This window comes from Diabrotica virgifera, chromosome 1 (assembly GCF_917563875.1).
Source record: "Diabrotica virgifera virgifera chromosome 1, PGI_DIABVI_V3a".
Taxonomy (NCBI): Eukaryota; Metazoa; Arthropoda; class Insecta; order Coleoptera; family Chrysomelidae; genus Diabrotica; species Diabrotica virgifera.
Window position 1 is genome coordinate 67,157,755 of NC_065443.1, and position 13,048 is coordinate 67,170,802.

Sequence of the window (13,048 nt, forward strand, 5' to 3'; positions counted from 1 at the left end):
CTATGTTCTCTCCAAACTAGACTTCGACACAAAAGGGATACAATGGACGTTAACCACACGCCTAAGTGATCTGGAATACGCCGACGATATCTGCCTGTTAGGACAAAGGTTCCAGGATGTGGCCGACCAATTGGAAACACTATCCACTGAGGCCAATAAAATAGGTTTAAAAATCAATATTGGTAAAACCAAGTCGATGAGAATAAATGCAAGGAGCAACACGCTATTTAATATCGACAACAAGCAGATTGAAAATGTGGAGAACTTCACGTACCTTGGAAGTGTCATAACAGAAAGCGGAGGTACAGAAGACGATATTCGTATGAGGATACGAAAAGCTCAACAAGCTTTCAGCATGCTTAACCCTGTTTGTAGGTCTGGAGAATATACTACAAGGACAAAGATCCGAATATTCCAGTCAAATGTTATGTCTGTTCTACTCTATGGATGTGAAACCTGGAAAGTGACAAAATACCTTACAGACAAATTGCAGGTCTTTGTTAACAAATGTCTACGAAGAATTGTTCGTATTTTCTGGCCAAACACCATCAGAAACGAAGATCTGCTACACCTGACCCAACAAAAGAGGGTAGAAAATGAAATAAAATACAGAAAGTGGGGGTGGATAGGTCACACACTCCGAAAAGATAGTTCCAGTATTGCAAAAAATGCCCTAGAGTGGAATCCCCAAGGCAAGAGAAAAAGAGGTCGCCCAGCACAAACTTGGAGAAGATCCATCATGGACGAGATAAGAAGTCAAGGAAAGTCTTGGAATGAGGTGAAGGCCCTAGCGCAAAATAGAACCCGATGGCGCGTTTTCACTGAAGCTCTATGCTCCACTTAGGAGTTCAAGAACATTATATATATAAAAAAAAACAAAAAAAAACAAAAATATAAATTATTTTTGAATCAAACATAAAACTTTGAATTCAATGATTTTTTTCTTAATTTGCATAATGTATGACAATATTGTATGCAGTACCTAAGGCAGAAACCATAATTTCCTAAATCAATATAATATGAATTTGATGTAATTAAGGTACAAGTAAAATAAAATTGAGAATTTTTAAATTATGTATTAATTTGCATTTTAGTAAATCAATTAGGTATACAAGAGAGTACAAATACAAGTCCAGTGCAAATACTTTAATTTAACAATATTTAAAATGTTAATACAACGCAATAATCTAAATATTCTTTTTCAATAATTTTCAATAATTTCCGCAGTAAACTAGATTTTTGAGCAAATTCGTCGATTATTTCATCATTTTTAAACTCATACAAAGCTTCTTTTTCTATAGTCATTATCATAAAAGTGATCTTGTGTAAAAGTACTTCTTCGCCGATTTTTTATGTATTTCAATGTTGAAAAGCTTTTTTCGAAAGATACTTGTGTCACTGAAAGGGTTAATAAATGCTTAAATTATACTATTTAAATTTGGATAAGCACGCACTGATATAAGTTGTACTTATGCAAAACAGCGTAACAGCAAGCTATACAATCTTTACACTTTTTAGTACCACACGGAGGTGAGGTTTTCAAGATATCAACATTGTCATTTGTTACTTCATGTTCATTATCACTTGGATTAATAATATCATCCTTTGTATTTTCAGCAAAATCCATGAGTTCTTCTCTAATTGCAGTCGCAGATATGGTAGGATAAAACTTTCTTAATTTTTCAGTAAATGATTTAAATGCCATCAAAGGTGTACCATTTTTTTATTGTATCAAAAACAGGGTAACAGCAAGCTATACAATCTTTACACTTTTTAGTACCACACGGAGGTGAGGTTTTCAAGATATCAACATTGTCATTTGTTACTTCATGTTCATTATCACTTGGATTAATAATATCATCCTTTGTATTTTCAGCAAAATCCATGAGTTCTTCTCTAATTGCAGTCGCAGATATGGTAGGATAAAACTTTCTTAATTTTTCAGTAAATGATTTAAATGCCATCAAAGGTGTACCATTTTTTTATTGTATCAAAATTTCTAGGATGTAGAGTGCTTATATCATCATAAAACGGTTTGATTTGTCTTGATCAAGTCGTTTTTAGATACTTTCAATAATTCGGTCAAAAATGAGCAAGACGTTTTTCCATTTTTTAATTCTGCAGAGTACACACATGTTTGAAGGAAATTGTAAAACCATAAATATACTTGTATGTATGAAAATAAATAATATTATCTGTAGCAATCTATTTATGTATATAGACTATAGAATCTTACTCATTTACCATTTACTTAAACTGTATTTCACAATAAAAAAAAATTGATTTTTTTAAATGTTTTATTAATATTATTAGCAAAATTAACATCCGATTAGAAATTAAAAAAATATTTTTTGTTACATTGTGTAAAATTTTTTGTAAAAACCTATTTGACCGGCCTCAAGAGGCCGCGGCCTCTCGGTGATTGCACCGATTCATTTATATGGCCAGCACGCCACTGGTTGGTGAAAGCTGTGGTGTGTATTTTTACCTTAAATATACATATTTACGTTTTAAATACTGAATTTAAGTTTTTTTAATATTTCGTAATATGTAATTATAAATTAATCTAAGCGCCATTTACGCGATAATTGTGAAAGTATCCGAAGTAAGAAATTAATACTTCATTAATAGAACGTTAAAATTATTAGCAAAATCTTTAAAAAGTCGATTACAATTTAATTACTTTTTTGCGTTGTAAATATTAAGCGATAACAATTAAATAATAAATTTAAAAATTACCAGTGAAAGTTGCATTAGCCATCCGCTAGGAGCGACACCAGCGAAGCTCAGAGCGTATACGCTGTGAGCTCGTACGTAGAGGGGATATTTACAAATTCGGTAGGTACACTCTCATTATAATTTATGATTATTCTTCTTTCTTTTCAATTCAAGAAGTCTGCTACATAACTTTAGTTCAACTAATAATAAGGTGTGCTAGTAATTTTTGTATTATATGTTTCCGACTATGAATCTGTCAAAATAGTCTCGAGCTAATTGAATGGACTGTATCTAGCGTAGTTAACTTATCCCAAAAATTATTAAGTTTTACTTTCCATAAATGATATTTTTACACTTTTTTTTATTTATTTAATTGCAAATTTACAATCTACTCCACAGTAACATTTAGAGTAATAAGTAAATAGTTTATATTTTGTAGTACTGGGTAGGTGTAGTACCGGTATGCATGTGCCGGGTACCATTCAGCAATTGCTCTCCGTACAGTTACTCAAGTAGGTCTTCTGGCCAGATTCGTTTCAATCTCTATCTTCTGAGGGCTGATCGAATATTTTTCTTATGAACAGATTGTCATGATCTGATGTTCGTTCTTTGTATTTATTCAGTCTAAACCTAGACGATATTTCATCTGTTATTAATGGGATTTTTAGATCGCTATGCAAGGTTAGATTTGTTACATACCAAGGTGCTCCAGATTCCATACGAAGTGTCTTGGACTGAAATGACTGTAATATTTTTAAACTGAAAACGATAATTGTGTAGGTCTTGTTGAAAAAAACTTGAAACTATTAAATTAGGTATTACTTGCCATATGATAATATTTAAAATATTCTTACAAAATGACGCCACTCCGTAATTTTGAATTAAGTCTCAGTTATTAAAAAATTGACATCAGATCATATTAACCGCTTAACGTGCTTACCCGAGTTAACTCGGTTTTAAACTACGTTTCTATTTTCGCTTAACCGAGTTAACTCGTGTTTAAAATATTTGTACGAAATATAAGGCGTCTACGCGTTTTAACCCCTCTAGCGCTAAATAACGGTATCCCCTCTTTCTTGGGCGCCCATACCTATGGGACGTGCCCCCCTAGCTTTTCGGGTGCTTTAAACTATATATGGTTATCCAAAGTATACGAAATGTAATCTGCAACATCTTCACGTCTGGCCCCCCCTAAAAATTTTTATATGGGGGCCCGTGCCCACTTGTTTTCTCGTTTCTAATTTTAAACTTTCTACGATCGACTACCGACTGGGGTGTGATCACGATGAGTAGAATTCTATTTTGCTGACGTCACGTTCTGCTCTGACTGTGACGTACCTCTCTGTGTAACCCCTTGTTTTAGAATGTACCACACTGTTAGCAATATTTAACATTATTATACTTGAATAATTGCGATTTTCTTCTCTTACTTGTAGTATTTTGTATGTAAAAAGTTACGACCGAGTTAACTCGGGTGAGCGCATGAGGGTATTTGTTATTTTATATTTTTCTATTAAAATATGCGTTTTTTTACTTTAGATTATATCCAGTGGCAATAGTCGTGTTCGTAGTTTATTTTACTGTAATAAAATAAATACATACTTTTTTGACGTATTTTTGCAAATAAATGTATGCGTTAAGCGGTTAAATAACTCCAAAACGGATGTTTTATTAATAAACAAAGTGATTTTAGATGCAACTGGAAATAGCAACCTATAAAACTACAATAAACGACTTATATTTACAAATGCAAGATGAAAGAAATCCTTTTAACAAATATAATAAACAGTTTATTTCTGAGGAATATAAAAATGCCACTAAAGAACAAATTAATAGACTGGAAGAACTTCTCGAGGAAAAAAATAAAAGTGTTAAAACATTGGTGAGTTTTTTATACCTTACAAATATAAAAATAGATAAAACACCTTCAAAAAGTAATTATAATTCTCATAGAAAACGAAGTTTGTCAGAAGAATCCCATCGGAAATTGTTTGCAATACTTTCTTGAACATTATGAGAGATTTTCGGAGGTCCCATAAACAAAATTTTACAGTAACTAAATTAGTTGAGATGAGGAGCCCAAAATTGAAGTCAGATGATCAAAAAAGACTATATTTGATTCCTTTTTGTTAACCTATAAGATAAATTAATGTTATTTAATATGCTTAATCAAAATTTAACCCTCACGCACAAGTTGTAGTCTATTTGACTAACAACTTCAGTGAGAAATTGGGTTTATTTTTTATGTATTAGTTGCAACAAATAAACTCTATTATTATTATATTATTATTATTATTATTATTATTACAAATAAAATGCCTTGAAAAAGCATAAAATAAAACTATTTTAACTTCCCATATCATATCATATCGCAAAATCAAACTTCTGTCTAAATATTTATAGTAAATTAGTCAATTCAAATTAGCCGATTTTTTCCTTTTTTGCTTGTACCTACGTATAACATTCACATATAGAAAGTCGAAAAAATCGAATATATAGAGAGGTTCAAAATTACGGAATAAATTCATTTTTTCGAGAATATGCCACTTTGTAGAAAAGTCCTGAGATAGGTCGATTGTTAAATTATGTTTTTTGGATATATACAGGGTGGGGCATTAGTATGACAAAGTCCAATTACTCGTTTGTCGTCAGAGATACGAAAAAAAGATATTTAGGTAAAAGTTGGGGCACTGATAGGACCATAATTTAAAAATATTTTCAAATATACAGGGGCGTGCGTATTGACAGGGTAACACAAACTTATGTTTTTTTAAATGGAACACTCTGTATATTTTTACATTTTTGGATTCTCCTCAATGTTCCATTCTTAAAATATATGGTTTTGTAATATTATACGAGGTAGTTTAAAAGATAATTACGTTTTTTTGTTAATTTCGTAGCAACATTTACACCCTGTAGAATTGCAGTGATTTGACATCAAATTTTTATTTTATGTTCAAACGATTTTTAATATAGTCTACTATGGTAAAACATTAACAGTATAGCGAAATGTTAAATTTTAGTATACAGGGTTGGTCGAAACTCGGAATGAGTATTTTCTTAGTTTTCTTAAATGGGACACCCTGTATTTTAGTATTGTAATGAAATGATATTTTATGGTACTTTTTTATTTCTTAAGCATTACCTATACTTAAGTTCTTTAATTTGTAAGTTATTCGTGATTCTTTAAGCCAAACATTAATTGCAAGAAAAATTACGTGAAATTTTATTAGGTGGCCGTGAAAATATTCAATAAAAAATAATTTTTCGAAAAAAAAAAATACATCATAATCTAGTCTGATCCTTAATTTATTAATATTGGATGAGATATCCAAATAAATTCGTAGTTAAGATTGTTGGTGCGCAAAATATTAATAAAAACATACAATATTCTACCTAGTCGGCTATGACACTAAATTTCCTTAAAAATTTGACATTATACTATTTTTATAGTTCCAGTTGGTTTGTTACCATTACTAATATGAATTTTTCTAATGAGGAACTGATGAGATTTTTGTGCTAATAGAGTTTAACAAAAATGTGCTACTAGTAATAAGAATTTATCATCAGAAATTCCCTGATAGACGACAGCTAAGAAGAGAAACGAAGTAAAGAAATACAGACTTACTCACAACCATTTAATAATACTTCGACGACCGGTTTCGATCTCTACACTATTCAGATCATCTTCAGGTCGGCGTTACAAGTAGTTAAATGCTACAATTAAAGAAAGCCAGAGTTAGAACATTGTCTGGTTGTATCAAAAAGCAAATAGAAGGCCCAAAAATTTTTGAAAAATATGCAACTGTTGACATTTCAGAACAACAAACTGATAAATACGCATGCACACATATGAGAAACAAGTACTCATAAGCACGCATACGCACATAGATGCATGCGGTTTATGACTATTTTTGAATTAAGTTAAATTTTAAAAATTATTAAAAACTTTTTTATAAAAAAACTAAAAACTATATACTATATAATTTTGATCTACTTACATGCCGTTACAAGGGATGTAGATCAAAATTATATAGTTTTTAGGTTTTTTATAAAAAAGTTTTTAATAATTTTTAAAATTTAACTTAATTCAACAAATAGTCATAAACCTCATGCATCTATGTGCGTATGCGTGCTTATGAGTACTTGTTTCTCATATGTGTGCATGCGTATTTATCAGTTTGTTGTTCTGAAATGTCAACAGCTGCATATTTTTCAAAAATTTTTGGGCCTTCTATTTGCTTTTTGATACAACCAGGCAATGTTCTAACTCTGGCTTTCTTTAATTGTAGCATTTAACTACTTGTAACGCCGACCTGAAGATCATCTGAATAGTGTAGAGATCGAAACCGGTCGTCGAAGTATTATTAAATGATTGTGAGTAAGTCTGTGTTTCTTTACTTCGTTTAATATGGACTCACATATGCAACCCATTCAACATAAGAAGAGAAACGTTTAAAAATATACTAGAACGGTTTCAAAGGAACTGGACACTTAGATTATGATAAATCTGATCGAACAAAAACTATTGTAAGTGAAGAAAACAGGAATTAAATGTAATCCTTAGTGTCACTGAGGATCTGCATATTAGTGATATTAGTATAACCGATCTTACAATCTAAGTATCTAGTCTGTTGAAACCGTTTTAGTATACTTTCAAAAGTTTTTCTTTTTGGTTGTCGTCTATCAGGGAATTGCTGATGATAAATTTTTATTGCAAGTACTCATTTTTGTTATACTCTCCTAGCACAAAGCCATTTTAATCAGTTCCTCATTAGAAAAATTAATATTAGTAATGGTAACAAATGAACTGGAACTATATAAATAGTATAATGTCAAATGTTTAAGCAAATTTTGTGTCATAGCCAACTAGGGAGAATTTTGTATGTTTGATTAATATTTTAAGCACCAACAACCTTAACTACGAATGTATTTGGATATCTCATCCAATATTAATAAATTAAGGATCAAGCTAGATTATTGTGTATTTTTTTTTTTCGAAAAATTATTTTTGATTGGATATTTTCACGGCCACCTAATAAAATTTCACGTAATTTTTGTTGCAATTAATGTTTGGCTTAAAGCAATTAAGCAAATTAAGACACTTAGGTATAGAGAATACTTAAGAAATAAAAAACTACCATAAAATATCATTTCATTACAATACTAAAATACAGGGTGTTCCATTTAAGAAAACTCCGAGAATACTCATTCCGAGTTTCGAGCCACCCTGTATGCTAAAATTAAACATTTCGCTATGCTGTTAATGATTAACAGTAGTACACTATATTAAAAATCGTTTGAATATAAATAGAAAATTTGATGTCAGATCACTACAATTCTACAGGGTGTAGATGTTGCTACGAAATTAACAAAAAAACGTAATTAACTTTTAAACTACCTGGTATAATATTACAAAACCATATATTTTAAGAAAGGAAACATTGTGGAGAATCCAAAAATGTAAAAATATACAGGGTGTCCTATTTAAAAAAACATAAGTTTGTGTCACCCTGTCAATACGCACGCCCCTGTATATTTGAAAATATTTTTAAATTATGGTACTATCTGTGCCCCAACTTTTACCTAAATAACTTTTTTTCGTATCTCTTACGACAAACGAGTAATTGGACTTTGTCACACTAATGCCCCACCCTGTATATATCATACTAGTGACGTCATCCAGCTGGGCGTGATGACGCAATCGATGATTTTTTTAAATGAGAATAGGGGTCGTGTGCTAGCTCATTTGAAAAGATATTTAATTCTCTATTAAGTATTAGCGTATTAGCGTTAATCTAATTATTTATACAGGGTGCCCAAAATAATTTGTTTTTAATTAAATTATTTGACAGAAAATGAAGAATGTATGTAATTTATTTAATTCAAAATACGTTTTACTGCTGTCAGAAAAGAAACAAAAATGTTTATTTGACAAATAAACATTGCTGTTCGCTTAAATTCAATATTCAAGCTGCCCCCACCTGCCTCTTGGCAATTTAAACATTTAATTAATCAAAAAGCAATGTTTATTTGTCAAATATTTTTTTTCCGTTTTCTGACAATATTAAAATTAATGTATTTTGAATTAAATAAATTCAATATATTCTTCTTTTCGTGTCAATTGTTTTAATTAATAAAACATTCTTTTGGACAATTTATACAGGGTGCCCAAAATAATTTGTTTTTAATTAAATTATTTGACAGAAAATGAAGAATGTATGTAATTTATTTAATTCAAAATACGTTTTACTGCTGTCAGAAAAGAAACAAAAATGTTTATTTGACAAATAAACATTGCTGTTCGCTTAAATTCAATATTCAAGCTGCCACCACCTTTTTTTTTTTCGTCTTTAAAGAGGGGGGGTCTGGAATCTTCAAAAGACACCTCAGTCCAGAACGCCGCCTGACTGACCTTAGTGCAGGATTCATTCTTCGTAGTACCAGCGATAGTTCCCGAGGTGCTTTAAAACGCTCTCTCGTCGCCGAGGCTACGCCGAATGTCTACCTGCTAAACCAGACCCTCCTCTGTCATCCAGCGCTCCGAAAACGGAATGGCCGCTGCAAGGTCGACATCGCTTCCGAAGCACTTTACCTTCATTTATCCACAGACTGTAAGCAAGGAGGCCCTTCATTTTCCCCGTTCCCCCTTTTTTTTGGTCCCAAGATTGGGTTTTTTTTTTTTTTTTGAGCTTCTTTCCCACAGTCTGTCTCATACAATATATCTCACTTATTCCCCTCTCGTCAAAACTTATTCCCTCTGCCTTCTACTCGCCATATATTTCACCCCTATCGTTGGTACAGCTGTTTTTCCTCCTCTTCTTTCTTCTTGATCACTACACGGATATAGTTGTGTATGCTAGTCCAACCAGTTTTATTTTCAATCATTCTCTCAATCATTTCTCGCACTGTCAAAAAATTCTCACCTGTCTCTCTTTCCATTCTATTTCTTTCTACTATCCATCTGTTGCACTCTAGCATGGTATGTGTAACAGTCCTGTGTAACAGGAAATAGTCCAGTCGCCTGTGACCACAGTCCATCCAATCCTTTAAGTTAGGAAGCAGCATCTTTGTCCACTGTGCCACATGCTCCATGTTGTTCCATTCTTGCTGCCATCTTTCAATTGACCTTTCTCTTTCCTGTCTTCTCTCGGCCATAGTAAGCTCAAGGTCTCTTCTCTCATACAGTTCTTTTCTTTCTACTACCAACACATGCAGCGGAACACATCCAGTGATGGCCCACAAGGCTGCGGCAGACACAGTCCTGTAGGCGCATGCCACTCGCAGCAGACTTGTTCTGTCCACTCGTGTAATGAGCCCCCTGTAGGCCCGTATCCCTACCGCCTCACTCCAGACTGGGGCTGCATAGAGGACGATCGACTGAACAACACCGTGCAAGGCCCTCCTCCTTTCGGATTTGGGTCCTCCAATGTTGGGCATCACCCTCCCCAACGCAGCCGCACTGTTTGCAGCCTTCCGGGTCACCACCTGCACGTGCTCCCCCCATTTTCCATTCTGGTGCATCGTCACTCCTAGGTACTTTACGTGTTTCTTGGGTGTTAGACACGCTCCTGCACATTGTAGCTCCACACTTTGCCTGTTCCTTTTCCCCTTCAGAATGATGGCCTCGGTCTTCTCTGCCGCGAGTTTCAGTCCATGCTGTGTCATCCATTTCTTCACGACGCCGCCTGCTTTCCGTACCCGGTATTTAAGATCTGGCTCGTCCCGCGCCACTACCAGCACAGCGAGATCGTCTGCAAATGCGAAGGGAGACGTACCCTCTCCATATTCACAGTTCAGAATCCCGTCATATGCTAGATTCCATAGCGTCGGGCCCAAGACAGATCCCTGGGGAACACCTGCCGTCACATCCACAATCGTGCCTTTCTCCACCATAATTCTTCTTTCAGACAGATATTCCGCTACCACGTTCATCAGGTATCCAGGACACTCTCTCTTCTCCATTGCCTTCATTACCTCGTTCCACTGCAGCGTATTGAATGCATTCCTAACATCGAACAACAACAGGGCCGCCCAACGGGGTTCATCCCCTCTATTGCGCAATGCGTCGAATACACTCACGATTGCATCAATCGTGCTTCTCCCTTTACAGAAACCAAACTGCCTCGGGGACAAGCCTCCCGACCTCTCAATCATGCCATCGATACGTCCCCGCAGCATTCTTTCATACAGCTTACCGACGCACGGAAGAAGGCAGATGGGTCGATACTTTTCCCCAGCTTTGGGAAGCAGTACCAACTTCGATGTCCTCCAAGGCTCAGGAAAGGTCTGTGCTTCCAGCAGTGCATTCATGTGCTCCAGAAGCCACGCGGGCTCCGCCCGTCCTAGACACCTCACCGCCTCAGGTGATATCTGATCCAAACCGGGGGACCTGCGCGTCTTAAGTGCGCCCAATGCCTCGACAAGTTCATCCATGGTAAAGGGTACAGCCCGCTCAGCTTCCTCGTCTCTCCGTACACCATGCCACCTGCCCGCGGGAAAGAGCTCTCGTGTTACCTCGAGCTTCTTATCCATAGGCATTTCATACGAGGGGTACGCATGGAACTTTTTATGGCGATCCTGTATCCTTGACCCCAGACGTCCTCATCCAGTTTTTCACACAGTTCTCTCCAGTGCCTTCTCTTTTCTGCACGAATTTTCCTGTAGAGTTCCCTCTTCCGTAGGCGGTACTCCTCCTCGATCTCCTCGATGACATCAGGATCGACTCCTGCTCTGCCCCTTGCTCTCGTTAGCCTTCTTCTCATGACTATACATTCATTTCTTTGTGTCTCGATGTCCGCGTTCCACCAGTAGGGCATCTTGTTTATATCTCGGCGACCCCTCCTGCTTCCCTCCATCGCTTCTTTAATTACCCTCTCCAGGTTTTCGACTGTCGGTGATTGACCCTGCATCATGCTAACTCTCCATTTGATCAGCTCCTCGTATACTTTCCAGTCATTTCCATCGCCGCATCCGCCTCCCGACGTACCAGACGCGCGGACTGCGTTAGTAGTTCCCGCCCCGACTATCGAGAATCCGATGTACTGATGCTCCGTTCCGGTGTAGTCTGGTAAAACCTTCCAGCCTCTTGCTTTCGCCGCTATTCCTTGTGTCGCCATAGTCACGTCGATGTACGTACCTGTACCTCTCCTAACAAACGTAGGCGCCAGACCTGTGTTCAGTACTACTAGATCCAGAGTACCCACCCAGTCGGTTAGTATCCTGCCGCGAGTGTCGGTGATAGGAGATCCCCACTCCGCTGCTTTTGCATTAAAGTCTCCCAGCACTACGCATTCTCCTCCTGTATTCCCCACTTCCTGCATGATCTCGTCCATCTTCCTCTCATACTCACCCACTGTTATGTTCGGAGAAACATAACAGCAGACCAGCTGCATCTTCTCCATCCGGACGATCACGTATCCTTCCTTCGGTTTAATTTCATACACTCGCAGCTTTCTATTGTAGATTCGTACAGCGGCCCTTCCAGTCGTATCCACAAACCATCCTCTTTTCTTAGCCGCTGTTGGGTTTGGCTCCGCCGTCACCAGCACGTCGATATTCTTTTCTACGGCGGCAGCCTCGGCGAGATCATGTGCTAATCTCGCCGTTCCCACGTTCGTTTGTAGTACTCTCAGCTCTCGGATCTTATTTCCTGTGTTCGCCATTTCTTAGACTAGGACTCCTTTCACGCTCTCTTTCATACTGTTTCCACTCGCGCGCTCTTCCTGGGACTAGTCCTTAGTGGTCCCTACTTTCAACCAGTCGGTTGAACTTTGGACATCTTCTTGAATTCGCCACATGCCCGGTCACATCGCAGTTGAGACATCTGATTGTTTCTGTCTTGCATTCCGACGCTATGTGACCCTCTTTGCCGCATCGGAAGCAACATCCTCTTCTGTTCTGCCCTTTACAGTTCCATTGCTTGTGTCCAAAGGCTAGGCATCTCAAGCATCTTGGTATTTCTGTCCTTGCTTCTATGACCCGACAGGAGGTATACTCTACCCTAATTCTTCTCATTCTTAGTATCTTTTCGGCCGCGTCTTCGTCGACATCCATCACTGCACTCATCATTCCTCTTTCTCCACCCCGTGTCTCGGTCCAGGTTTTTACTATGTCACATGCCCGCTCTTTACCTGCTGCTTCCTCTGTGGCCTTTTGGATCACATCCTCCGTTGTGTTGGGTGGGATTTCTTGCATCAAGATTCTTCTCTTTACGACGCCCCCTTTTGCCACTGCTCTCGACACACATGTGCTACCAGAGAGGAGTTTCTTCACTTCCTCCGCCATTTCCCTTCCTCCTCCCAGTTCCAGTGATATTCCTTGATTTCTG

At 36.6% G+C, this 13,048-nt stretch overlaps 1 protein-coding gene across 4 annotated transcripts in view; it reads left to right on the plus strand.

Annotated features, from left to right (window-relative positions):
- LOC114326972 (putative autophagy-related protein 11) overlaps positions 1-13,048 on the plus strand; it is a 105,354-nt gene that overhangs the window by 24,897 nt on the left and 67,409 nt on the right. For 3 of the 4 annotated variants that reach the window (XM_050657001.1, XM_050656989.1, XM_050656995.1), the window contains exon 4: positions 4,412-4,600. The exons of the other annotated variant lie outside the window; for it this stretch is intronic. In XM_050657001.1, the coding sequence (XP_050512958.1) occupies positions 4,412-4,600 (189 nt within the window). The remainder of the gene's footprint in view (positions 1-4,411; positions 4,601-13,048) is intronic. 4 annotated transcript variants of the gene reach the window in all.